The 27,500-nt window shown below is 53.9% G+C and overlaps 1 protein-coding gene across 8 annotated transcripts in view; it reads left to right on the top strand.

The window, feature by feature from the left end:
* Positions 1–27,223, top strand: part of Rgs12 (regulator of G protein signaling 12) — a 101,677-nt gene extending 74,454 nt beyond the window's left edge. For 2 of the 8 annotated variants that reach the window (XM_059275739.1, XM_059275740.1), the window contains exons 5-17: positions 5,657–5,826; positions 6,691–6,783; positions 7,486–7,629; positions 8,878–9,057; positions 9,333–9,489; positions 10,582–10,658; positions 12,189–12,383; positions 12,675–12,748; positions 13,220–13,346; positions 14,776–14,872; positions 16,338–16,417; positions 16,800–16,953; positions 18,223–19,857. In XM_059275739.1, coding sequence (XP_059131722.1) covers positions 5,657–5,826; positions 6,691–6,783; positions 7,486–7,629; positions 8,878–9,057; positions 9,333–9,489; positions 10,582–10,658; positions 12,189–12,383; positions 12,675–12,748; positions 13,220–13,346; positions 14,776–14,872; positions 16,338–16,417; positions 16,800–16,953; positions 18,223–18,821 — 2,147 coding nt within the window. In that variant the 3' untranslated portion in view covers positions 18,822–19,857. Of the gene's footprint in view, positions 1–5,656; positions 5,827–6,690; positions 6,784–7,485; positions 7,630–8,877; positions 9,058–9,332; positions 9,490–10,581; positions 10,659–12,188; positions 12,384–12,674; positions 12,749–13,219; positions 13,347–14,775; positions 14,873–16,337; positions 16,418–16,799; positions 16,954–18,222; positions 19,858–26,786 lie in introns of those variants that run through there. The other 6 variants (XM_059275746.1, XM_059275742.1, XM_059275741.1 and 3 more) reach the window with 6 other exon arrangements.
* Positions 27,224–27,500: the final 277 nt, after the last annotated feature.

Here is a 27,500-nt window from a genome sequence, read left to right on the forward strand (position 1 = left end):
TAGGTGGGCGCACAGGAACCTGGGTGTTTAAGGGAGTGGGGAAGGTCTTGTTGAGCTGGCAGGCAGGGACAAGCTGCATATGATCAAGCTGGGAGGTCTGCATGGAGGACTGGACCACTTACTCCAGCACTTAGGTGCCTTGGCCACAGAGGAAGTGGGTATTTCTCATGCTAAGCTTGTGCTGGAATTACACGTACCTTGTAATTCAGAAGCACAAGTTTCTTCACCCTTGTAGGGTCATATGGTCTGAGGGTAGCTCGGTGACTCAGTCCCACCTTCCCTCCTCTGCCTTTCTGTCCTCCAGGCCACCTTCCACTGTATGGAGCACAAGAGAACTTGCCAGTCCTTTGTCTGGGGTGCAGGCCACATTGCCAAGGTACCCATGTGGCCTGCCAGCACTCCTGCTGCTTAGTTGGGTCACAGTTGTGTGCTGCATTTCTCCTGCCACAGGACCTTTGCATGTACACATCCTAGTGTAGAGGATTCTTCTGTGTTCCTTGAGTTAACTTCTGTTCCTTGTTCAGTCTTTAGTTCAGACTTCGTTGCCTTGGGGAAAGCTGGAGGGAAAAAGTTGCAGTGATTACTCTGCTGGGCTCAGTTCTTCATTGGTGAGGGTCTCCTCATCAACAGAAGATGCAGTGGGGTACAACATCAGCACCCTCACTTTCCATCGGGGGCCTGGGTCGCCAAAAGCCTGCACTGAGCATAGTGTGATTCCTATGCACCTAGAGGTGCTAAGCATCGTCTTTGATGTACAAGTCCTCATATCTGCCTGGGTTGTCAACTGGCTAGGCAAAGCCCATGACTTTGGCAGAATGGGGCAGACTGGTATGGAGCTTGAACTAGCCTGCAGCGGGTTGCAGAGAGAAGGAGCCATGCCCCTGTGCTTAGGAGCCTGGCACCTGTCGTGTGCTTCCTTCTGCCTTCTTCTGGCTCATCTGTCTGTGTGGTGTGGAAGGCACAAGCCCTCAGTCTGGGTGTGTTGTATGTCACCCTTAGCCTCTTCCTGGGCACTGACATGGGGTTCAGATAGTGCTGTGCTCCATGCCATGGGAGCTTCCTCCAGGCCTCTCCTCACTTGGGTTTCCTAGTTTTTCTCCAATTTCATTTCACATCTAAATCACGGCCCTATGAGGTCAGCTTTAATGTGCTCTGGAAAGCAAGAGCCTGGCTTGAATGTTTTCAGATGTGGTTCAGTTTCCGCCTCCACTGCAGTCTTCCTCATCCACTTCTCAACTTTGCCTTCTGTCCCAAGCATGGGTCTGGTGTTTTTCCAGAACATCTTCCTGCTTGTATGGTGATGCAGCAAGTGCTGTGCAGAGGGATGGGCGTGGCGTATAGTGGGGATGGGCATGGTGTACAGTGGGATGGTGTACAGTGGGATGGGGATGGTGTACAGTGGGATGGTGTACAGTGGGATGGGGATGGTGTACAGTGGGATGGGGATGGTGTACAGTGGGATGGGCATGGTGTACAGTGGGATGGGCATGGTGTACAGTGGGATGGTGTACAGTGGGATGGTGTACAGTGGGGATGGGGATGGTGTACAGTGGGATGGGCGTGGTGTACAGTGGGATGGTGTACAGTGGGATGGGGATGGTGTACAGTGGGGATGGGATGGTGTACAGTGGGATGGGGATGGTGTACAGTGGGGATGGGGATAGTGTACAGTGGGATGGGGATGGTGTACAGTGGGGATGGGGATGGTGTACAGTGGGATGGGGATGGTGTACAGTGGGATGGGGATGGTGTACAGTGGGGATGGGGATGGTGTACAGTGGGATGGTGTACAGTGGGATGGTGTACAGTGGGGATGGTGTACAGTGGGGATGGGGATGGTGTACAGTGGGGATGGGGATGGTGTACAGTGGGATGGGGATGGTGTACAGTGGGGATGGGGATGGTGTACAGTGGGATGGTGTACAGTGGGATGGTGTACAGTGGGGATGGTGTACAGTGGGGATGGGGATGGTGTACAGTGGGGATGGGGATGGTGTACAGTGGGGATGGAGATGGTGTACAGTGGGGATGGTGTGCAGTGGGATGGGGATGGTGTACAGTGGGGATGGTGTACAGTGGGATGGAGATGGTGTACAGTGGGATGGTGTACAGTGGGATGGGGATGGTGTGCAGTGGGATGGAGATGGTGTACAGTGGGATGGGCATGGTGTACAGTGGGGATGGGGATGGTGTACAGTGGGGATGGAGATGGTGTACAGTGGGGATGGTGTGCAGTGGGATGGGGATGGTGTACAGTGGGGATGGTGTGCAGTGGGATGGAGATGGTGTACAGTGGGGATGGTGTACAGTGGGGATGGTGTGCAGTGGGATGGGGATGGTGTACAGTGGGGATGGAGATGGTGTACAGTGGGGATGGTGTGCAGTGGGATGGGGATGGTGTACAGTGGGGATGGTGTGCAGTGGGATGGAGATGGTGTACAGTGGGGATGGTGTACAGTGGGGATGGTGTGCAGTGGGATGGGGATGGTGTACAGTGGGGATGGTGTACAGTGGGATGGAGATGGTGTACAGTGGGATGGTGTACAGTGGGATGGGGATGGTGTGCAGTGGGATGGAGATGGTGTACAGTGGGATGGGCATGGTGTACAGTGGGATGGGGATGGTGTACAGTGGGATGGAGATGGTGTACAGTGGGATGGGGATGGTGTACAGTGGGATGGGGATGGTGTACAGTGGGATGGGGATGGTGTACAGTGGGATGGGGATGGTGTACAGTGGGATGGGGATGGTGTGCAGTGGGATGGGGATGGTGTGCAGTGGGATGGGGATGGTGTACAGTGGGATGGGGATGGTGTGCAGTGGGATGGAGATGGTGTACAGTGGGATGGGCATGGTGTACAGTGGGATGGGGATGGTGTACAGTGGGATGGGGATGGTGTACAGTGGGATGGGGATGGTGTACAGTGGGATGGGGATGGTGTACAGTGGGATGGGGATGGTGTACAGTGGGATGGGGATGGTGTACAGTGGGATGGGGATGGTGTACAGTGGGATGGGGATGGTGTACAGTGGGATGGTGTACAGTGGGATGGGGATGGTGTACAGTGGGGATGGTGTACAGTGGGGATGGGGATGGTGTACAGTGGGATGGTGTACAGTGGGATGGTGTGCAGTGGGATGGGGATGGTGTACAGTGGGATGGGATGGTGTACAGTGGGATGGGGATGGTGTACAGTGGGATGGGGATGGTGTACAGTGGGGATGGTGTGCAGTGGGATGGAGATGGTGTACAGTGGGATGGTGTACAGTGGGATGGGGATGGTGTACAGTGGGATGGGCATGGTGTACAGTGGGATGGTGTACAGTGGGATGGTGTACAGTGGGATGGGATGGTGTACAGTGGGATGGGGATGGTGTACAGTGGGATGGGGATGGTGTACAGTGGGATGGGGATGGTGTACAGTGGGGATGGTGTGCAGTGGGATGGGGATGGTGTACAGTGGGATGGGGATGGTGTACAGTGGGATGGGGATGGTGTACAGTGGGGATGGTGTGCAGTGGGATGGGGATGGTGTACAGTGGGGATGGTGTGCAGTGGGATGGAGATGGTGTACAGTGGGATGGGGATGGTGTACAGTGGGATGGGGATGGTGTACAGTGGGGATGGTGTGCAGTGGGATGGAGATGGTGTACAGTGGGATGGTGTACAGTGGGATGGGGATGGTGTACAGTGGGGATGGGCGTGGTGTACCATGGAACTAGGTGGAGCCATCCTGCCTTTTCCTATGCTTCCTGTTTAGTTTTCTGCTGGGACTGTCACACTAAGCTGTGTAGCTCTTGGGAAACCTGTCAGGACATATTTTGGACTTGAATGTGCATTCTGAGAAAATCAGTATCTGCTGTGGTCACTGGACACAGATCAGCTTCAGAGAACCAGCCTGTGTGGGGTCCCAGCCCTACAGAAAAATGTGTGAGGTGCTCACGTAGTGTGTGTGTGGTGGCTGAGCTCCCTAATGACGCAGCCCTGTGGAGTGCCAGCTGCTCTGACCATGCCACGCTGCTGAACAGCGTTCCAGAAGAGCAGGTTGGAACGTCTGTGATGTGTCCTGACCCAAGCCCTTTCCTCTAGACCTCAGGAGTACAGTGAGTGGTGCACAGACAGTGTGTGTGCATGGGGGGGGGGGTCAAAGAAAAATTAAGATCATACAAGTTCTGATCTCACGATATCATTTCTTCTGACATAAATGTCTGTAATGGGGTCAGTGTATGACTCTTATGTCTTCCCCTTGTCTCTTCTAACCCAAGTACTGGCTGGCTTTGAACACTCTTGCCCAATATTGAATCTGGGTGCCATGCTGGTCTGAGGAAGGTGTCTTAGGAGACTGTAGTCACATCCCTGGCTTGGCTCCTAGCCCTCCGGGTCACTTTCCTCTAGACTTGTAGTGTGTGTCCACACTAGGCCTCCTTTGAGGCCCTCTGTATTCTGGCTTACACACCATGTGTGTGCTCTTCTGGGTTGTAGGCTCAGTGGCAGCTCTCAGTGCACCTGTGGACTGGGTGTGATCAGGAAGTTTAAGTGGCCATGCTGCTTCCAGCCCCTCACTCCCCCTCCTCCCCTCCCTGCTAGGAAGGGCACTTCAGTGACTGACCTCAAGCCAGAACCTGCTCACTTGTCCCCAGGAATCTGTCCTGTGGCCTGACCACAGGCAGACCACCCTGAGTGGCCTGTCCTGAATGCCAGGCAGCAGGTGCCCAGAACAGGTGATGGAGCCCGGTGTGGACATGGGACTAGCAACGTTTCCTCAGTGATGCCGTGTGGAAAGTCACCTTAGTCAGCTCTGCTACAGAGCCTGAGGCCTCTTGACAGCATAGCCCAGGAGGACCCTGTCCTACCTCCCACGGTGGTCTGGCCTTGGCTCTGGCCTGGGTCATCCTCATCTAGGGAAGCTCCATGTGCCCAGAGGCAACACGTGTAACAACTCTCGAGCTCCACCTCCACTGGCCTGTGGTCCTCCTCTCCTCCCTGGGCTGCTTCATCGAGTGGACAGGAGTGACAGATGGGGTCTTTCTAGACACCTCTCCTTCTCTTTATTGAGTTGTAGTGTTTTCCTGTATTGGGATCACCAGTGAATGAACTGCCAGAGGGCACGTGCTTATATACTCAATTTGGATGTTTGGCTTAATGTTTCCCCTGAGAAGTGACCTGCACACAGAAAAGTGCACAAGCCCCGAGCTGTGGACTCCAAAGTGCAGCAGACAGCATCAGGAGGGTGATGGGGCCAGCTGAAGCCTCTTCTTGGACTTCACTCAGGGTCTTTTGCTTTGTGGTACACTTGTAAATGCCTCGCTGCTGTATACTCAACGTGGAACTTTCTGCTTTGCGTTGTATGTGCACCTTAGGTAATAGCTTCTCTGGTTCATTCTCATGGTCAGAGCTTATTATTCAAGTAAGTGTGTGTGTGTGTGTGTGTGTGTGTGTGTGTGTGTACGTGCATGTGCAGCCCTATGAGGCTGAGATGTGTTCTTTTCACTGCTATGTCTGATGTCTAGAAAGCCTTGGCTAGGCTTCAGGTGCAGTGCATGTCACTGACCGGACAAGTATGAAAAAACAGAGCCAGGTGTAGGTACCTGTGGCCTCCTGTGGAGCAGACATAGAAAGGCAGGAGGTGCAGGTGTGTCTGTGCTGATCCTGCAGAGTTGACGGGAGCCGACCTGAAGGACTGCATCAGTAACAACAGCCTGAGCAGCAATGCCAGCCTCCCCAGCGTGCAGAGCTGCCGGCGCCTGCGGGAGAGGAGGGTCGCGAGCTGGGCCGTGTCATTTGAGCGTCTGCTGCAGGATCCCATCGGTGTTCGCTACTTCTCTGTGAGTAAGGGAGACTGATGGGGGGTAGGGTGTCGGCACTTTGTGCCAAGGGTGCTTGAGCTCACTGGGTCATCTCAGACATCAGAGACTGTGTGTGCATCACCTTGTAGGGGTGTGACCGTCTCAGCATCTGCTCCAAGCTCAAGACTCAGAGTAGGGTGTCCATTTGTAGAGACCCTCGGCTCAGTCTTCCTTCCCTGGAGTTTCCTGAAGGTCCTCCTCTCTCTCTCTCTCTCTCTCTCTCTCTCTCTCTCTCTCTCTCTCTCTCTCTCTCTCTCTCTGTCTCTTTGTCTGTCTGTCTGTCTGTCTCTCTCTCTGGGATATCTGTGCATCAGGGAACATCAGAGTTTCTTGGCTTTGCTTGTTTTGAGACAGGGTCTCACTGTGTTACTCAGGCTGGCTTGGAACTCATAATCCTGCCTCACCGTTCTGAGTGCTGGGATTATAGGTGTGCGTCATCATCCTAGCTGGAGCTTCTTCAACATTCTTGGAAGTGCACTCTGACAAGTACAGCTCTTGAGGACCCAGGAGTGGGGGTGGAGCAACAAGAGAGGGTAATGGGATGAATCCGGGCAACATGGGTAGGACAGTGCCATAATGACACAACGTCGGATTTTGTATGCGAACTAGAAACTAAAATTCTTTTCTTAAGGAAAAAGGATGAGCAGCTCCTGAGAAAAGAGCGGTGAGGCAGACAGCACCCCTCAGAGATGTTGGGCAGCCTCTACGCTTGCTTTCAAGGCCCTCTTGAGAGGTGGCTATTCCGCTGTGTTGTAGACAAAGAAGGCCAGGATGGGGGTGCGGGGGTCAGCGGCGTGGAGGAGCTGTGGAGTAACGACTGCTGTCTTCGCTGTGTTCCCTCAGGATTTTCTACGCAAGGAATTCAGTGAAGAGAACATTTTATTCTGGCAGGCCTGTGAATGCTTCAGTCATGTCCCTGCACACGACAAAAAAGAGGTAAATTGCTCTTCAGCGCAGGGGGCTGCGTGAGGGTCAGGTGCACAGGGCTGCGTCAAGTGTGGCTTTGAGCAGTTGACGAGGGATGCTTCTGCGTGACTTAAAAAAAAATGACATTTCTGCTTCCGAATAAAAACTTAAGTGTGTGACATTTAATCCTGCCTAAACATAGTCTGCATAAATGTCCCGTCACAGAGCCTGGCAGAGGTGGTACTTGGTGTTGGGATTGGGAGGAAGGAACAGTACTGGAGGGGACTTGGAGAAGTATCCTCTCCCTGCCAGCTTGGCAGCTCCTTTCAAGCTGCCCCAGGACTACCCCGGCCATGTCCTTGGCATTTCCCCAAGGTAACAGTTGTCCTCACAGAGTGGCCTCATGCCTCTTTCTTGTGCTCTGAGCACTGTGAACTCCGGTCCTCCCCTGTGGCTCATAGCTTGCTGGTGGATCCTACCTGGAGGCCTATTCCAGGTAGCGCGTCTCAGTTGTTGAGGCCCTTACAAAGCAGCCATTCAGGAACTTGCAGAGAAGCCGATTCAGAAGTGTTTTCCTGGCTCATTCTTTTTTATTTCCCTTTGTAAGCCAGGATATAGACTAGGCCTGTGGATCAGTTCTCCAGCCTTAGGAATGCTGCAGTGACCCAGGTGGGAAATGCATGTCCAGTGGGGGTGTGTCCACAGATCTGCTCAGACCTTTCTACCTGTCAGCTCTCTTACAGGGCCCGGGAGATTTTCAGTAAATTCCTGTGCAGCAAAGCCACCACTCCTGTAAACATTGACAGCCAGGCCCAGCTGGCAGATGACATTCTCAATGCACCCCACCCTGACATGTTCAAGGAACAGCAGCTCCAGGTGACTCTGCAGGGAGTTCATGGGGCTTCCAGCCAGGGCTGGGGTGCAGGACTCTGTCAGAGCAGCATGCTTTCAGCTGGGGAGGAGGGCTGCTGGTAATGCGGGCATGGTGAGGAATCCATCTGGCCACTGGCCTCCAGTCTCAAAAGGATTCGGTAGAGCTGAGGAATAAGAAGCCTGTGAACCAAAGTAAAGGATTATTATCTATCAAAAGCCATCACTGGGGCTGGTGAGATGCTCAGCAGGTAAAGGCACTTGTCACCAAGCCTGACAACCTGAGTTTGGTCATTGGAACCCACATAGTGGAAGTAGAGAACCAACTTCTACTAACTGTACTCTGACCTCCACACATGGACCATACATACACACACACACACACACACACACACTCTCTCTCTCTCTCTCTCTCTCTCTCTCTCTCTCTCTCTCTCTCTCTCTCTCCCTGTCTTTCAATAAATAAATACATATTAAAAAGTTTTTAAGTGCATTGGACCCACCTGACCTGCAGCACATGACAGCTACAGCTTTTCCACACAGCATATTTTGAAAGGTCAGTGGTCTCATGATTGCGTGGCTGACCTGGAACCAGAGTTCAGTGTCACTTGTAGCATCCAAGAGAGGATGGTACTGTATTGTACCAGCCCAGAGAAAGGTCCAGATCAAAACTTTAAGTACTATTTCTGTGAACACACATTGCTGCCACACCAGTGGGCCTGTCTATATGCTTGAGATCTGGGTTCAGTAGTGTTAGCAATTGTTGTCTGGTCTCACTATGTAGCTCACCAAGGCTGACCTGAAGCTCACCATGCACATGGCACCCTGCCTGTGTGTTCCTGTCTTAATTTTGGAGGAACATTTGATCTGACCCAGTGATGCCCGTCCAGAGCACACTCCCCATCCCTGACAGCTCTTCTGTCACTAGGTTGCAGGAATTAGCTTAAAGCAAAGGTCTTCCCCGGGCAGCACTCAACTCTTGAGACAACTGCCTTCCAAGTCATTAGGAAACGCAGGCCTGAGTCTGCCCGTGCTTCTGGCTGTACATAACTCCTATGACTCTGCTCCTACCAGGGTGGCAAAGGAGAGAGGTGGTTGAGAGAAAGATCTGAAGGATCCCTGGAAAGTTAGCTTCAGAATGCCCTGAGAGGATTGGCTGAAGTGACACCCTTCCAAAATAGCATTCGTTCCTGGGAACAGATCTCCTGCACCACCTAGGGCCTGTAACTTTACTGCATGGCATTTGCTCCACAGATTTTCAACCTGATGAAGTTTGATAGCTACACTCGCTTTCTGAAATCCCAGCTATACCAAGAATGCGTCCTGGCTGAGGTGGAAGGCCGCACCCTCCCTGACTCCCAGCAAGTCCCCAGCAGCCCCGCCTCCAAGCACAGCATCAACTCAGATCACTCCAATGTGTCCACACCAAAAAAGGTGCTGGGCCAGCCCTTGTGGGGGTGAGAGTGAGGTTGCGGCACCTCATCCCTTCACCAGCTAGGAGTGGGGCCATGGAGGACACTGATACCCTCCAGCCCTTTCCTGGTCCCCTAACGCCTGGGACCAGAGGGTCAGGACTGTGTTCTTAATCCATTGAAGGATTAGATAATTCCTCAGAATCCTTACTCATAGAGCTCTGTATCCAGCCCCTTTGGTGTTTCATGTAATGTTAAAGTAACTTCAGTGTCTTAACTGTTGTTTCTATTTGCTAGCAGTTAAGTGGAAAATCGAAATCAGGACGATCCCTGAATGAGGATGTGGGGGATGAGGACAGCGAGAAAAAACGCAAAGGGGCCTTTTTCTCTTGGTCAAGGAACAGGAGCACGGGGCGGTCCCAGAAGAAGAAGGACCATGGTGAGCATGTCCATGGTATGTGGACATAGACCATGCTGTTATGAGCAGGAGCTTAGCTGCCATGGTGATGTGAGCGATCTTGGTGGTCAGGCAGAGGATAGCAAGAGTTGTCTGGAGGAATGAGAAAATGTCACAGAGCCTGACTGTACAGCAGACCTAGGGATGAGCAAGCCTACTAAGCAGGCCTGCTCCAGAACCTTCTGGAGACTCCTTAATGCTGGGTGTTTGGCTGACTGGAGTCCTTTCCTACCTGCTATGAAAGTAACAGGTGCTTCAGTAGAAAACTTGGAAAACAGAATCAAGTAAAGAGAAACATACGAAAACATGCTATCCCTTGTGACCAGGCACAGCTTGTTGCCTGTGCCAATGAATGTGCACCAGCCATTGTGTTGGTGGCTGGGTATTGGGAGATGGGGAGTGTCCCATTCAGGCCTCCCATACCTAGTAGGCTTGTAGAGGATTTCAACAGAGCTCAGACACTCACTCGGTCTGGTACAGGGTCTGTAGATGCCTGAGAGACCACTTGTTCAGGGCAGGTCACTGGATCCAGGAGCCTGAGTGTCAGTCTGACTTGGCATAGGACAGTGTTTAGGCCCTTCATGGGGTGTAGGCCAGCTTAGATTATAGTTGAACAAGTTAGAGAGTTGTACTAGTGACTCTGAATGGGGGTTATGAGGAAGAAGATGGGAAATGAGTCACCAGTAGAATGAGCAGCCAGCTGGTCACAGGGACAGTCTTCTTCAGACCCAAAATAGCACTTGGAGATAGAAATCATGGCTCAATTAAAGACAGGTCCACACAGGGACATGAGACTGGGCTGCACAGCATTGTTCCCTGCGATCTGGTGCCTGGCAATGCCTTGAGTCCTACAGGGCCCCCACAATGGTGACCTCCTTGGCCCTGACCTTGGCCTCTGCTGTGAGGGAGCTGTTTGACTAAACCCAATGGCCCAAGGAGGCACCTGGAAGGACCTCTGATGTTTTGCTGTCTCTCTGTCCTTATTATATGTGTCTCTTCAGTCTAAGGGGTGGGTAGGCGTTCTGTGCTAAGTTGAGGGCGAGTAAAGCTGTGGCTTCTGATTTACCCCATTCTTTCCCTTCTTTCAAGATGCCCTTCATGCCAACGGAGGCCTCTGCCGCCGGGAGTCCCAGGGCTCTGTGTCTTCTGCAGGGAGCCTGGACCTGGTGAGTGGCTACCTCCTCTCCTTCCAAGGGTCACGGGCTAAACCTACCAGCTGGTAGATGAAGTCTGGCTCATAAAAACCCAGCATTTGTTTCATAAACACGGTACGAGGATTGGACACTGGCCTGGGTCCCCTAGGCCTCAGGGTCCCTAGCCCAGGATTCCTAGGGCATCCTGAGAAGCTGTTTAGTAGGTGGGGATGGTTGCTGTGTAAGGACTAAAATTAGCCTTGAGTTTATTTCTTAAATTCCTTTGTTGTGATGTGGTTAATATTTTTTAAACTCCCACTGAGAGCACCAGCATGCTTTGAAGCATGGTTCTGTCTTCGGCTTGAGCTCAGACCTCCTGTTGACTCTACATTCCAGTGTTTGGGTCGGCCTCTGGGGTCCTAGGAGCGGGCCTCCTGCCACTTGAGAGCTAGGCCTGGCTCTGCAGCTCTCTTCAGGGCACCCTGCTTGTCCTGCTCTTTGCTAGTGTGCTGTGAGGGGAGCTGGGTAGGGTTCAGGACCTGCTACTCCCTCAACTCTTGTGTGATAAGAACTTTGGGAAACCCTGTTGGTCGTCAGCATCGTGACATTTGTAACTGTCCATCAAGATGGCTGATGGTTGGTGGTAGAAGGTTTTTTCTTCTTCTATTACTCCAGATACCCTGTCAAGGCCACTGTGAGTCAGTTACCTATTACCACCAATACCAATACCCCAGCTTAGTGTTGGGAAACATGAAGTGCCTGTGCCTAAGTGTCAGCTGGGTGACGGTCCTGTGCTTGGGGGGCCTCATCTCTGCCTCCAATCCCCTGGCCTCACCGCTCAGCAGATGACTATGTATGTGGCTGTGGGCCAGAGCAGTGGGGCCAGCCGGACCATGTTTTTGTCGCCATCCAGTGGCCAGCCCAGGTTCCTCCTCATGGTTGCCAGGAGGTTAGGCTGGGCACCGGCTTTGCCATTTCTGCCAGGTCCTTCCTGGGCAGGTTCCAAGGCCAGGGATGAAACAGCCACTTCATGGGAGGAGCCACACAGATTTAGGAGAAAAAGTCTGGGCCGTTTCTGCAGCCGGTCCTCACCCTCCCAGCCAATTTTCTGAAATAACAGACTTTTCAGGCATTATCGCAGTAGCGATAATGCGATAGTTATGAACGCAGGTTTCACAGCAGGCCTGGAGGGGACTGGAACAGCCTGCAGGCCTGTTGGCAGCTCATTATCACAGCCTCAGTTCCCAAGGTGAGGTGGGTCCATGGACAGCAGTGTGAAGGGCAGTCTCCTCTGGCAGGACAGCAGCCATGCTTCAGTTACAAGCCATATAGTTCCCATAGTTGAGAGAGATCATTGTCCACCCTGGCCCTGGCCTCCAAACCCTACCACACCACCAACTTTGGGCTCAGAGAATGCCCTGTGGTGGACTCTGAGTTTCTGTGTGTGTGGAACTGCAGGGGGGACAGGCAGGTTATTAGGCACTTTAGACCAGGCAGGCTGACTCTTCCTCAGGAGTTACTCCCTTCCCTCCTGATACTGACACTTGTCCCCCCACCCTCCAGTCAGAGGCCTGCAGGACCTCAGCACTGGAGAAAGATAAGGCTGCCAAACACTGCTGTGTCCACCTGCCAGATGGGACGTCCTGTGTGGTTGCTGTAAAGTCTGGGTTTTCCATCAAAGAGATCCTGTCTGGATTGTGTGAGCGGCACGGCATCAATGGGGCTGCTGTGGACCTCTTCCTGGTGGGCGGAGACAAGGTACTGTGCCAGGCAGGAGTGAACCAACCGGCAGTGTCCTGGTCCTGTCTGCTCCCTTCCTTCTGGCCTGGTTAGTGCCCGCTCCTGCCACCGCCACCACCACCCCCTGTCTGTGGAGCCGTGCAGCCGGAAGTGGAGGCCCCAGGGGGTCGGTGGGTGCAGGGCAGCACAACCTGGTGTCTGGAGGGTGTCGGGCTAATTTTGAAACTGCTCTTTTGTTCTTGCAGCTGTGTGCTGTTACATGTCAAGCCCACATGCTCCCACGTTAACTCTGGTGTCTTTGTTTCTCAGCCTCTGGTGCTGCATCAGGACAGCAGCATCCTGGCCACCAGGGACCTGCGCTTGGAAAAGCGTACTTTGTTTCGGTAAGAGAACAGCATACAGGTTTCTTGAGACTTTCCAGTACCTCCATACTTTGAGCCTCAGGACTTCTATTCCATGCTAGTCTCTGTTTTTTACCCATGAGCATGTACTTGTCCCACACAGGCCATAAAAGAATGCCAGCGCCCCACCAGACCCTTGGCAAGGGGGCAGGCACCACACACAGACTGCTTGGCCCTAAAATCATAGTGGAGAAAGAGGGAAAGTGGGTGCTGGTGATAGCCTGACTGCTCAGTCCTCCATCATGAGGGTTGAGGACCACATCCCTCAGCCCTGTGTTCAATCTCAGAAGGGCCTCATGGACTTGCTTCCACATGCAGGGAGTGCTCCTTACAAGGTGGGGCTGAATTCCCGGGGTCCCCAAGCTGTGGAATCCTGTTCTGTTGAGGGGACCCTTGAGATGTGGTGAAGCCAGAACTGGACATTTCGTGAGAGTGTTTCTTGCCTCCTTCCAGGCTGGATCTCGTTCCAATTAACCGATCAGTGGGACTCAAGGCCAAGCCCACCAAGCCTGTCACAGAAGTGTTGCGGCCGGTGGTGGCCAAGTATGGCCTGGACCTGGGTAGCCTTCTGGTGAGGCTGGTGAGTGTCATTTGGAGTCTGAGCACTGCCACCAGGGTTGCGCCCCACCTCGCCCTGTATTGTCTGCAGTATGTCTCATCTCACGTCACTGTCCTCCCTAAGTTAAAGGACAGCCCCTGTTCTGCCCATCTCCTCTTGTCTTTGATTTACACATTGTTTATTATGGCAAGGGTTGATACTTGCTTCAGGTGAGCCGAATCGAAGCAATAAACACCTTGAAACATGGCCACCATTTTCTGGTGTGACAAGCACCTGATGGTACAGCCAGTCCCCCTGGATGTGCAGTTTGCCAGGGCACAGGTCCCCTGTCCCCTGCACTGACTGGCAGTTTCCTGTGCATGTGCACACTGGGCTGCTCCCTCCCTGTTGTGAGAGGGGCTTTGTTATGGGGGTAGGTTGAGGACGAAGACAGCAAGCCCTTCCTGGCCCTTTCCTTCCTCCTTGGGTGTTTATGGACCAGCAGCCAGGCTGGCTCTGGCCTTGAGGCTGTGTTGACTCACAGTGGCTTGGGGTATAGCATCCGCCAAGCCTTCCCCATCAACTTTATCCAAGCTCTGATTTCCAGGGTTTTTTGTTCTGTTTTGATATTTTTGTGACAGGGTTTCATGTAGCCCAGGCTAGCCTTGAACTCCTTATCCTCTGCCTATATCTCCCAAGTACTGGGATTACAGGCATGCATCACTGTACGGGGCTGAGATTTCAAGCATTCTTCAATTTTTAATTTTCCCTGAAATTGTCCTCAGAATTGTCTAAGAGCCTTGAAGTAAACAAGAGGAACCTACTTAATTATTCACAGGCTCAAGCTTCAGGTAACTTGATACCATTTCCCTACTGTGGGCTCACTCCAGCTTGGAGCTCAGAAATCTGCCTGCAGAGACCAGCCTGGCACCCAGGGTGCCCCCCCCCCCCCCCCCCCCCCGTTTCTAAAGCTGTGATAGTCTCACAGGCAGAGCAACACTGACTAACCGAGGGAAGAGCGTCCTGAGCCGAGTCAAGAGCACCTAGAGCTGCTAAGATTGCTCCCTGTACCTTACCTTCAGGGTCCCCTCAGAGCAGTTTGGGGATCAGTGCAGGGGTTTTAGGTTGGCCATCGTGGAGACTATGAGCAGTGTTGAGACAGAGTCAGATGAAGTTATTGAGTGTTGACACATGCTATCAACCTTTTTTCTAGGGCTGAGGAGTTCCCAATTTGCCCCTGGGTTATTCTGGGTTGTCCCTTTGAGTGACCCTTGAAAGACCTGCTCTACCAGCTTCTCAGGGTTCCATATTCCCACAGGTCAGCCAGGCTGGGTGACCTGACCCCAGGGCCAGCTGGATTGAGGCTCCATTAAGCCTGGGTCAGTCTTACTGTCAGTGGCTGGGTTACAAGCAACTATTCCAGAAAGTTCCAATCTGGGTAAATGGTTCACTGCATCGTCTCTGCCTCTAGAGTGGGGAGAAGGAGCCCCTGGACCTTGGTGCCCCTATATCAAGTCTGGATGGACAGCGGGTCATCCTGGAGGAGAGGGATCCTTGCAGAGGGAAAGGTAAGGTTGCACCCTCAGCTGACAGCTCCCCACCCTGCCGCTCAGTGGTCCAGTAGTTGTCTCATAACCACACCGTGGACAGACTGATCTGTCCATGTAACCCCTCACATGGCACTTTACCTCTCATGTGCTCACCCAGCCTCCTACAGGGGAAGGGACAGCAGGATTGGGGAAGGAGGACCTGACTCCTTGAGCATGTCTTCTCAGCTGTAGAAAGAGTGTCAGACAGGGGCTGCTTATGTGCCAGAAAGTGCTAGAAGGTGCTCTTTCCTTTAGAGGCTTCTGTTGCTACAAAGCAGGGACCCAAGGCCCGACCAGCCCAGTTCTAGGTCTCCTGTCTTTAATGCAGTGTCCTGTTCTGAGATCTGTCCCTCCAGATGAAACAGGCAGTGAGGGCAGTGGTGGGAATGAGTCCTGGCCAGTGGGCACTGGCACTGTACTCAGCATTGGCCTGCTGCGTTGTTCCTCATATGTGGGGTTGAGTGGACCACACAACTCTTTCCCACCCAGTACCTCAACAGCCACAGTCCTGACCTGGTCGGTCAGTCCTCACGTGGGCCCCCATACTCCAAAGCCTCAGGGGCCTATACTATTTAGGGCACTAGCACAGGAAACCCATGGGAGAGGCACTTCGTTTTATAGCCCATAGGACTGTCTGGGAGGGGAGAGAACTTTCTAGAAGCTGCCAAGGAGGGGTGATCTAGATGGAGGTCCCTTGTGTGGAGCTACTCCAGGTAACTTTAGGCTTTCCCCAGGGCTTGTGCCCAAATGACTCCTGAGGGCTTTGTGTAAGCGGATCCTCCAGGGCCTGGGAAGGAGCATAGGTCTCTATCATATGGCAGCTTAGAAGATATGGGTTATGTGGCCTGGGCTACAGCACTCTAGTCCCTATCTGTTTCTGTCTTACAAAATTTCCCCTTTCTTGGTCAACCTCCACTCTAGAAAATGCTGCATGCTGGCCCTGGTGGTGGGTGAACTCTGGGCAGCTTCCATGGGGCAGACAACTTGGTTTGCCTGGTGGGTTCTCAGCAGCCTCCTCCAAGGCTGGCAAGTCAGGTCTATGTGCAAGTGAGTTCTCAGGGGAGCTGCAGGCTTACAGGGGCTGTGGACTAGGATTCTGGCTAGCCAGACAGCAGTCCTCAGACTCAATGCAACCAAAGCCAGCTACACCCTGACAGGGGGAAAGGCAGGGCTTAGTGTCAGATTCTAAAGGGCCATGTGTAATACATGGTATATTGCATGAGTTTTTCCATCTCAGTGTCCCAAGAAATGTATAGACCTTCCTTCATGCCCTGCTGCTTTCCCCCAGCTTTCTCAGGTGGGCAGAGGGAAGCTTAGGCTGGCCTGTGTGTGCATGTTAGATAAGGGATGGAGAGGGCCTTTGCTCTCACAGAACACGGCAAATTGTGTTTTTTGTTCAGAGGTCACTGTGAGCTCTAGTCATAAGCTTGTCTCATGTGTTTAGTGTCCACAGACAAACAGAAAGGTGCTCCTGTCAAACAAAGCTCAGCTGTGAACGCCAGCCCCAGAAACCACTCGGCTATGGTAATTCCCCTTACGTCTGCCCACACTGTCCCTGCCCCTCTTTCGTGGCCACCACCTCTTGGGGCTACTTGTGCCTGATGTCGCCCCTTTGCCTGACTGAGGCTCTGCTCAGGTTGTGCACCTCCCCTGTGGGTGTTTCTCCTCATGTCCCTTTGGGGTTCAGTCTCCACCTTGTTAGGAGCTGCCAGCCTTTGGTTTTCTTTTGTCCTGGGTGGGTAGGTGGGCCATCAGTGCTGTTATATTATCCATTTTGGGGGTTGATTTGCCAAGGGTGTCTAGACTCGCTGTCGATGCCTGGGCCCCCAGGGCCTTTCCTGTACTGTTGAGTGATATGTTACCGTGTGCTGACATGCAGTAGAACTTGACTTTCCTTCTGATGCAGGGAGAGGAGAGAACACTAGGCAAGTCTAACTCTATTAAAATAAGAGGAGAAAATGGAAAAAGTGCTAGGGATCCCCGGCTTTCAAAGAGAGAAGAATCTATTGCAAAGATTGGGAAAAAAAAATATCAGAAAATTAATTTGGACGAAGCAGAGGGTATGTGTACTTTTTAAAACTTCCATGTTTTTCAGTAAATTCACAGTATGGTCCTTAAACCTGCTCTGCCCTGTCTGTGGCCTGGTCCTTGTTGCAGAGGCTACTGATGTAACTTCACTAAAGCCCCTGTTGTGAGGGGAAGCCAGAAGCCCTGCCAGAGACCAGCAGCCCTGGTTGTGCTTTGAACCAGCTCCCTCCCCCACCACCCACACCCTGACATGAGCTGGGGCCCAGCTTGGGTGGGGGCAGGAGCCAGGTGTGAGGGAGGAGGACAAAGTCCTAGGCCTGAGAGGGCTATGGGTTTGCTGAGTTAGGTTGACCATGGAGGCTGGAGAAAGGCTTGTTCTGCCCTGACCCAGGATTTCTGTAGGGTGCCCCTGGGACTTGGGGGCCATTGGGTGGGATGTGTCCCTTGCTCTGGAACCTTTTCACAATAGAACCATTACATGTCTCCCTTGGGCATTCGGACCACTAAGCAAATGTAAAACACATACTCTTTGAGTGTGTGCATTTCTGAGAACCACCGACAGTGAAGATGTTGTACTCCTTATGGATTACAGACAGCCATTAGGATTCCAGAGACATTTTAGACCACTGTGGTGTGAATGGTGAACTTGAGTCACACTGAACACGGCCTCATGGCAAGAAAATGCTCTGGAGCAGTCAGTGAGGAAGCCAGGCAGGTGCCCAGCCCAGAGTGCCCATTCTAGCCCAAGGGCTGGGAGCTTCAGATGGGTCAGCCCCAGAGCACCGCCTGCTGTGCAGAGACAATGAATTTGGGAGCCAGGTGGATCTCAGGGCTCTCCGTTCTACCCAGCTAAGGCTTTCTCTCAGCCTTCCACAGGCTAGCCATCCATTCCTGACTTGGGTCTGCAGTGCAGCTGGGCCCTGGCTCTGTCATGCCCTACTCCGGCCATTGCCTATACCTCAAATTCATCTGTGCCCAGGTATAAAGGGCCCCACGTATGAGTACTAGCCACATGCCAGAGTACCAGCAGCATCCTAGTGAGTGCTTGCCAGCTTGTCACCTACTGAGTAGAGGGGGTGTTGTCAGGCCCAGGCCTGACAGTGTAATTTTCAGGGGGGGCTGGCAGCCAGACATTGGCCTCGACTCTGTGAGAAAAGTAGTGCGGCTGCCCTCATACCCCTGTTTGCTGCCCGTGGCAGCTCAAGGAGGCAGAAGGCCCTGGTAAGAGTGAGTGGTCAGCTGAGGCGTGCATCCGTCTGTGAGTCTCTCAAACATGGTCACTGTGGGTTTTCTTTCAATAGAGTTTTTTGAGCTCATTTCCAAAGCTCAGAGCAACAGAGCCGATGACCAGCGTGGGCTGCTAAGAAAGGAAGACCTGGTGCTGCCTGAGTTTCTTCGCTTACCTTCTGGTTCCTCAGAACTCGCCCTGTCCAGCCCAGCCCCAGTCAAGGGCTTTAGCAAGAGAGCTGTTTCAGGCCATGGCCAGGAGGGAGCGGCTCAGACTGAGGAGAGCTACAGTGACAGCCCAGCAACCAGCCCTGCCTCAGCCCAGAGCCCCAGCTCAGCCTACAGCCCCGGCTCCGCCCACAGCCCCGGCTCCGCCCACAGCCCCAGCTCAGCTTACTGCCCCCCTGGGCCTCCTGGGACCACCCAATCTGGAGAGAAGCCTACAAAGCCCTCCTGCATCCCCACTGTGCAGGAGGGTCCTACACAGGCCTGGAGGAGGCTATCGCCAGAAGTGGAGGCTGGGGGCATCCAGACTGTGGAGGATGAGCAGGTGGCTGACCTGACCCTGATGGGGGAGGGGGACATCAGCAGCCCCAACAGCACGCTGCTACCGCCACCCCCCATACCCCAAGACACACCAGGACCTACAAGACCAGGTACCTCCAGGTTCTGACTCTCCAACCTTGATCTGTCCTGCTTACTGCCCACAGCCTGCTCCATTCCATGTTTAATAAAGGGACCACTGAGGCAGGCAGTCCCTCCTTTACTTCTGTGTATTGAACGTGCCGAGGGATGGCCTCCTTCTCCTGTATTTATGGGGCCTCTTTTGCCTTGTCTGAAAGGAAAGCAGGCAGCAGCCAAGGTTCAGTCTCCCTGGGAGGGTCACCGAGGCTCAGGCAGACACACCATATGGAGCTGCTCCTGCGAAGGTGCCATAGGAATGGTGACCCGTGTCCAGGGACACCTTCGCAGCCTCAGGTTTGAGTGCGATCTTACCTTTAAAACCTCCTTGCTGCCATTTTAGGGTTTTAGTCTCAAGATGGAAAAACATAGTATTTGCCTTGAGCCAATCAGCAAGGGCCCCATGCAGACAGGGACCAGGGTTCTCAATGTCAGCCCCTCTGTGGCCAGCCAGGACTTACTGACTGCCCTCCACTGCTGCTCTGCTGCTCCCTGGCTGGCCTCTAGTGTGTCCAGGCATTTCCAGTGTGTGTGGAGGGGAACAGCGTGATCCAAGGGTAGGGATGCTACTCTAGGCCCACCCCAAACACTCCAGATTCCACACAGTGGAGATGGGGCTCCAGCAGCCACTGTGCTCGGTTCCCCACAATGACAGTGATGAGCCTTTCAGTGCATGTTTCCTGTTGTTCCTGTCTAACGCCTGGCTGTGATCTGTGGCAGGCAGTGTGGGTGCCCATCCAGGCCTTTCTTCCTGGGCCGGGTCTTTTCTGGTCTCCATGCATGTTCCACACACACACTCACACATCTGGGCACTTGGGAGGGCGCACACGGTGGACTGGACTCCACAGCCCCACCCAGTGGGCTACACCCAATGAGGAGGCACGAGGTGCCATGAAGTGACGCTGCGTGCATGCTTGGGCACCTCTGTCATGCCACACCCTCCTTTCTGCTCCTTTGTAGTTCCCTGTTTACAGTTCTACCTGTGTTCTGACTGTTCTTCCGAGAGTAATAAACTCTAGAGCTCATCACTGGACTGACTGAAAACTCCTTTCTTCCTCATGTGAGAGTGGGTTTTCTCTTCGGGATTCAAGTAGATGATTCTTTCTACAGCTTAACCGTTTCGGGGAAACTAAGTAGATTTACCTTAAACAAGCTTTTTAAAAATGATTCCTTTTTTAATTTGTGTGTATATGAGTGTTTTGCCTGCATATTTGTATGTTAACTACATGAGTGTCTGGTGCCCCCAGAGGCCATAAGAGGGTGTCAGATCCCCTGGAGCTGGAGTTACAGATGGCTGTGAGCTGCCATGTGGTGCTGGGAACCAACCCAGGTCCTCTGCAGAGCAGCCGCCTAACCAGCAGGCCGTCTCTCCAGCCCCAAATACACTGGCTTTCAAGGAGACTTGGCAAAGCCCTCTCACATGCCTGCCACACGCAGCTCTGGGACAGAGACATCAAGAGAGCAGCTTTAAAAGTGGCAATAGAGCCAGGCGGTGGTGGCGCACGCCTTTAATCCCAGCACTTGGGAGGCAGAGGCAGGTGGATCTCTGTGAGTTCAAGGCCAGCCTGGGCTACCAAGTGAGTTCCAGGAAAGGCGCAAAGCTACACAGAGAAACCCTGTCTCGAAAAACAAACAAACAAAAAAGTGGCAATAGAAGTGTCCCCTGCCCAGAAGGCAGGGTCGGGCCTGTGGTCTCCACAGCTGCCTCCTGCTGTCACCTGGGCACCTCCACCACAGAAGAGGTGAGTAGAGCAGAGATCCTGGGCTGGGTTCCTTAAACCCTGTTCCCCTCTCTGGGGTGGTTGTGGAGCCTGTTTCTGCTCACACTGGCTCACAGCTAAGATGTTGGTGTCATACCTGGAGTATGAGTAGGCTGTGTAGTTTACCCACAGGGCACATGGACACTGGCACCCAGTACGGTACCCGGCAGGTGACCTTTGCTGGCATGCCTTGGATGTGCTAATAGGGGAAGAGCAGGGTGGTACTAGACTTGTGGAAAGTGAGTCTCTGGTGGCCAAGGAGATAGGGAAGCAGGGCCCTTGGGCTTTTCCTGGAAAAGATGACAGTAAGAGAAGAACTAGGGGGCTTTGGCTGTGTGACATTGGTTGTGGCTCCCACCAGCCAGTCCCCAGTATCATTGGAAGGCCATAGGTGTTGATAACTTCCCATCTCCTGGAGGCAGTGGCCCCAACATGGAGGAGGCTGCTCCACTGTTTAGCTTGCTTTCCCAATACCCCTGTTAGTATCTCTGCACTAAGTATCACAGGGCCTCTCTATGTGGGAGAGAGCCTTGCTGAATGAGACTGTTGACGTGCTGCAGAAGGCTGCCTTTAAGAGCACCCTCAGGTGCACACTTTAGGGTCCTTTCTGGCTCTCTGAGCAGGGGTGGGCCAACTGACTGCCACTTAGAGTTTTCAGGGTTTGAAGGCCGCATATCCATCCAGCTACTCAACTAATTCTGTGAGATAGTTTTTAGGGATATGTTGGCTACCTTGGCCTACGATCCAGTGAGAAAAGCATTGAAATGTGGCCACTAACACTCTAGACACTTTGATAGGTGTGTGCATATGTGCGCACGTGCACGTGTGTACATGTGACTGCCTCTATACAATATTCCATGTATGTTTGTGTCTTGATAAAGGAGACTCCAAAATACCCAAGTTCCTTCATGATAGGGAGAAGCAGATGAGTGTCCCCAGCCTGGGAGAGCTTCCTTCTCAGCCCTCTCGGAGGGCTGCTCTGGATTTTGTTTTAGGAGGCATCGCAAAGGGAGCGAGGACCTGGATAGGGCCTCCCAAGCAGGAAGTTCCTGCAGGCAAGTCTGGAAATTGTCCCTCACAGTTATGTGAGTTGTTCTGACAGTCATTCCTGCCCATCCTTCTAGTATTGTCTATTTGCTGGCCTGCCAACATGCTGGGGGCTTGAAGAGGTCCTCTGGACGGGTGGCAGTGCGGGTCGGCAGCCTGAGTCCTGTCCTGTACATCTCTGAGTCCTGGGAGGGTGTGGAGTTCTGCTGTGAGGACACTTTGTTTCGAGGAAGAAAGAAGCATTGCAGAAGTGAGCTTGTGGTGATGGGGTCTGAGGTGAGAACCACAGAGCCGTCTCCTGCTGTGATGACTGTGGCAAGAGCCCCACACCCATCTCAGCACCTAGCCAGCAGTAGTGTGGAGCCCAGGGGTGCTCGGGGTCTCTTCCCAGAGACTGGACCTTCAGCTGCCTCTCTCCACCGTGGCTGAACTGTGGTGCTAACTGTCCTACCTGCTCTCCTAAGGTCCCTGCCTCATCTTCACCCTCTGGCCACTTGGAGGCCAGACTCAGGTCTTGGCTAAGGAAGATCAGTGAACCCCTCCCAGCCCATAGTGGAGGGCCCGGTTCCTGGGGATACCTGGCTAGGCTGAGCTCCCTGCCCAACCTCAACTCCAGACCCGCGGGAGGCTCCTAAGAAATACCAGCTCCAAAGGGCTTCCAAAGGCCTGAGCCATGATTCCTTATGGAAGGGGCCTTCACAGAGCCATCCAGGGGCTTGTCATGTGGTAGTGGCTGTCTGGGGGCTGCCAGCTCAGTTCCCCACTACAGCTCTCGCCCCCCTACCTACCCGTCCAGAGGTGGCTGAGGCTTGGGACAAAGTCTTTGTGACAGTTCCTCACCCTGGAGGTAAAGATACCGTGACTGCTGCTCTGTAGCCAGATCCTGTCTGTGCCAGGCTTACCTGCCCACCCCAGCCTGGGTGCTTCCCCAGCCCTGCATGGTGTCACACTTCCTGAGCTTGGAGTGAGGGTGCACAGCCTTGCCTGACTCACGCTCCATCCAGACTGTCTGTAGGAGGCATTTCCTCCTTGGCCGGTGCCATCCAGTTCTTTTCCCAGGGCCCCCAGAGCACCCTCAGTCCTCCAGGAAATGGTACGCTGGAAGCCCAGCCCTCATGAGGCACAGACACAGCTCAGAACTCCTCACCCCTGGGGCTGACACTCTCAAGTTTGCCGAGTTACCAAGGAAGCCATCTTCCAGGGGCCACCCCATAGCACATCTGGTACCAGACCCTGTCCAGTGTCTAGTGTCAAGTGGATCTAGATTCCTGTTGATGCCCCCAAGATGCTGGACCTGTTGTACTCCCCCCCACTTGAGGCCTGAGTTACAATGGCCTCACCCTCTGGCCTTGCTCACTTCTGCCCCCCATCCTGATCTGCCACTCCCACCCCCTCTAGTACAGGCCCTCCCTAATCCTGCTGACTTCTTGGATGCCCCTACCTTAGGAGGCTCCCGAGAAATACCAGTTCCAAAGGCACCTCGCTAGGTGCCATCCTCTAGACTCCCCCATTCCCTGTCCACCAGTGTACCTTGTACAGCTGTCCACCCCAGCTACAGGCGAGCATGTGCCCAAGGCTCAGGAAGTGTTTGTAGAATAAGGAACTTAATCTAGCCCAGCTTGTCAGCCCTGATCCTGAGCTAGGGTCTTTGTGAAGGCAGGCGGTGAACAGGGGTCATGAGGCAGAAGCAACATTAAGTGATTCTTTCCATGAGGAGCCAGGAGTTGGCAGGCCCCTGTGGGAACCTTTGATGCCTCCTCCAGGTGTTCTGTTATCTGTGGTTCACCTGGGCCTGGTGGTTTCTAGGAGCATCTGGGGCCCCTGTCAGGAGACAGCAGGACCAGATGGTGCACACAGTCCTGAGTGGTGTGGGCTTTGCTGCCCCAGACTGGCCCTGCCCACTGGTTCCTGGAAACCAATGGGGTCCCATGCATTGCACCCGGCCTAGGGAGCTCTATGGGGCCTTGGAGGTAGGCTGGTCCTGACATATGGTTGCTGTCTGACTCACTGGCTGGAACTTGGCACATTTTCAGAACAGGACTGGGCAGGGGCCATAGGTCAGGCAGCATCCCTGCCCTGTGGAGACAGGCAGGGAAGAGGGACAGACACCTAGGGCTGGACCCTGAGAGAGGGCTTGCTTTGGGGGCAGCTTAGGGGGTGAATCCTCAACCTTCCTTAGCTGTGGGGCATGGAACCTTATGTAGGGCTTTAGGAGTAGGCATGCCCAGCCCAGAGTAGGCAGCAACAGCTGGGGCAGAGAATGTCCACAGGTAAGTGAAGAGGCCTGAGGGTGACAGATGCCACCAGTGCTGACTGATGGCAAAGGAAAGCTTCAGGCTCCCAGAGAGGAGCCTAGGAGCTTCTGGGGCTCTGGCAAAGACCCTGTTAGTGAGGCTAAGTGGACCAAATAGGACAAGTTAGCCAAGGGCCAATGTGCCAGGAAGCGAGACCAGTGGGTAGTCCAAGGGGCAGGAAATGAGGTGTTGATGTGGCCTTGGTCTGGGTGCTTGAGTACTCACCAAGAGCCCGAGGGAACTGGCACCAGGGGGTGTGGTGTGGGCTTTGCTGCCCCAGACTGGCCCTGCCCACTGGTTCCTGGAAACCAATGGGGTCCCATGCATTGCACCCGGCCTAGGGAGCTCTATGGGGCCTTGGAGGTAGGCTGGTCCTGACATATGGTTGCTGTCTGACTCACTGGCTGGAACTTGGCACATTTTCAGAACAGGACTGGGCAGGCAGGAAGTGTAAGGGTGCCTCTCCTTTTGAGGTGCACTTCCTTGATCCCAAGAAGATCTGTCTTGTCCCCTTCTGGGTACACAGGGCTGCTGGAGGTTGGCACCTCTTCCTGAGTGTCCATGCAGGGCTGGAGGGGACTACACAGGCCTCCTGTACCTGTGTGGGATCACTGGTTCTTTCTGGACTCGGTGGCACTCTACATAAATGCCCCAGTGGTGTCCACTGGTTGATGGCTGATTCCTGCCTCTTTACACACAACCATCTTGCTGTCATGCCATTGGGAGCCATGGAGGTCTGATGACAAGTGGGATAGGTAGGGGCCAGACGATCCCAGCAGGCCCTGGCAGAGCGTTTGCTGAGTGACCATAGGGCAGACTGGGAGAGAGTTCCAGTCTTACACTGTGTGCTGGGCGCCGTCGTTGAGACCAGCTGAGGCCGATGAGCGCCTTCATGTGTCCCCTGGACTTGTCAAAGGATGAGCTGGGGAGCCTCAGAGAGAGACATTGTACCTCTGTGTACAAGCCTGAACTTGCCACACAAGGCCTCATGGAAGCCACTTCTGGAAGCTTGGGCCACAGGTAAGGTGAGATATAAAGAGTCAGGGGGCCTTGGAGTCCACAGAGAAGCTGGGCCATCACAGACCCCCTGATCCCTATGCCTGTTAGGGGACTTGGGCTGTGGAGGGAGCAAAATCGTCACCTTTAGTGGCAAGCCCTAGTTGGGTAAACAGTCTAGGGGTGGTTGGTAGATACAATTCCATGTTCTGGGTTCTTGTGGCTTAGAATAGGACTGTCACTCCAGTCTGTCCACTGTGGGCTTTGGCAGGGATGGCCCTACTCTACCTGTGGACTCCCAGAGGTGGAGGGAAGTGGGGATCCATCTCTGCAGAACATGCTTCACGTTCCACTGATCTCAGTCTAGAGGGAAGGTGGGGTACTCGGGCTCCCCCAGAGCCTTAACCCTGGTGGCACTGCCTCTAGTGAGGAGCTCAGGGTAGTGCAATGCAGGAAGTTGAGGCCTGTCCCAAATCCCTGCAGACTACTCGTGGGCTCTGGGGATGCCCTCACCCAAAGTAGGTGGGTAGGTCTCTTGCAAGGCCCATGCACAGCCCCCAGATATGTCAAGGCAGTCCTGAAATGAGGATTTCTAAACCCATCTTGAGATCTAGAAACTTCCAAGGCAGTTTTGGGCAGCTGGGACAATGGGGTAGACATTCAGACCGAAGAGGGGAATGGTCAGGAGAGCACAGAAGGGCCTCGGCAAGGGAGGGACAGTGACGGCAAGGTCGGTGACAGGGAGGCAGCTACAGGTGTTGGTGACATGGAGTCAAGGGGCACTACAGACCCAGAGGAGTTTGTGTGGGTGAAGATGACCCTAACATTAGGAAGAGGAAGGATGGGGGCTGGGGGCTGGGCTGGGAGACCTGTTAGGGGAGGATCCTAGGGTCTCCAAGGCTTGAAGGATGCAGACAGTACCAGGAGAAACTGAGGGTGGATATTGGCTCCAGGTGGAGCTGAGCAATCAGGACAAGGTGACTGGGGACCTAAGCAGGTCACCTGGCTCTTTGCTTCTGAGCTTCTGTTGGGGCGAGGAAGAGCCTGTGAGGGGAGTCTCAGTAGGAGCTCAGAGACAGCGCCCCTCCGTGCTCTCTGGGAAACCTGCTGGACCCCAGGGTGCATCTACCTCTGGGTTGTCCTAAGCCCTCCTGGCCACTCCGGCCTCCCACTGGATGAATCCACCTCCTGCTTACACCCGGCCTGGAATCAGTTCAGTATCCCCACTAGAAGCCTGTCAGGAAGGAGGCTAGCTGTCATCCTGGAAGATGAGGCGAGCTAGCCAAACAGGGCTGGGGAAGGATGCCCACCAGAGGGAACAGCATGCATCAGTAGTGTTTCAGGAGGGTGGGCAGAGGACGCTGCAGGGGCCAACATCTAGAGAGATGCCCCCTAGTGGGTGAGACCCTCCAAGCAGTCTGACAGATGAAGCCAGGGTACAGGTGTCCAGGTGTAGGAAAGTCCTGTGACAGGAAGGACTAGGGTCAAGGACTGCCCAGGGCTCCCCAGCCCCCAGAGCCCTGGATCCCTTATTCATTATGTCAGAACCACCTGTGATTCATGACCCTCCCAGCTGAGACTGTGGTACTGCCTGCCATCAGAACCACTCTCCGTGAGGTGGCCAATTAGGAGAGTCATCTGTGGAGTCTCCTGGTAGGCATGGTGACTAGCCTGGAGCTGTGGGCAGTTGAGTGCCCTCTGACCTTCCCAGCCCCCCTGCCCAGGTCCATGCCTATGGCTAGAGATCATCTTGTCTGGAGTGGATTTGGGGTATTTTGGTGTCTGCAGGGATGATGGGGTGAGTTTTGGAAGCCCGGGGCTGAGCTAAGCAGGTGACAGCTTCTCTTCTCCCTGTGACAGGGGGCAGGGCCCGAGGCAGCGGAAGCCTCCCAGTCAACAGGATCATCGACGTGGACCTCGTTGCGGGTGTGTCTCCTGGGTGGGGAGGCAGCGTCCTGGGGGTGCGGCTGGGCCCCAGGAGGGTGAAAGCTGATGGACCCTTTCTATCAAATAATCCTGGCCTGAGGCCCACCAGGTCCAAGGCCAGCACCCACCATGCCACCTTTGTTTGAAGCTATTCTGATCTTGCGAGTCCTACTGCTCCAGCCTGTACTGTCTTCGTGTGTTCATATGGACATTCGAGGGGAAGGCCATGTCTCTGAGACAGCAGGGGCCTATTTTTCAATAATGGGTCCTCAGGGGCCTGAGAGGAGCACCCCCTGCCACAATCCTCAGGAACCAAAGCAGGAACTGAAGGGACAACCTCGTCACAGGGGCTGGATTTAGACACCTCCACAGCAGCCTGCCTTGGCATTCAGACTTTGCCCAATAAAATGTTTCTGAAGACGTGCCCTGTATTGCGATGTGCTAAGTGCTGGTATCACATGCTACCCACCCACCCCCGGGAGCCCTCACTCCTGGACATGGCCTCAGGAAGGAAGAATCTCAGGGAGGAAATGGTGCCTGGCCATGAGGTCAAGGATGGCTACAAGGAGAAGGTTGCAGGGTTGGGAATTTAGCTCAGTGGCAGAGCACTTGCCTAGCAAGCACAAGGTCCTGCGTTCGGTCCTCAGC

The sequence above is a fragment of the Peromyscus eremicus genome, chromosome 10 (assembly GCF_949786415.1).
Source record: "Peromyscus eremicus chromosome 10, PerEre_H2_v1, whole genome shotgun sequence".
In the NCBI taxonomy this organism is placed as follows: domain Eukaryota; kingdom Metazoa; phylum Chordata; class Mammalia; order Rodentia; family Cricetidae; genus Peromyscus; species Peromyscus eremicus.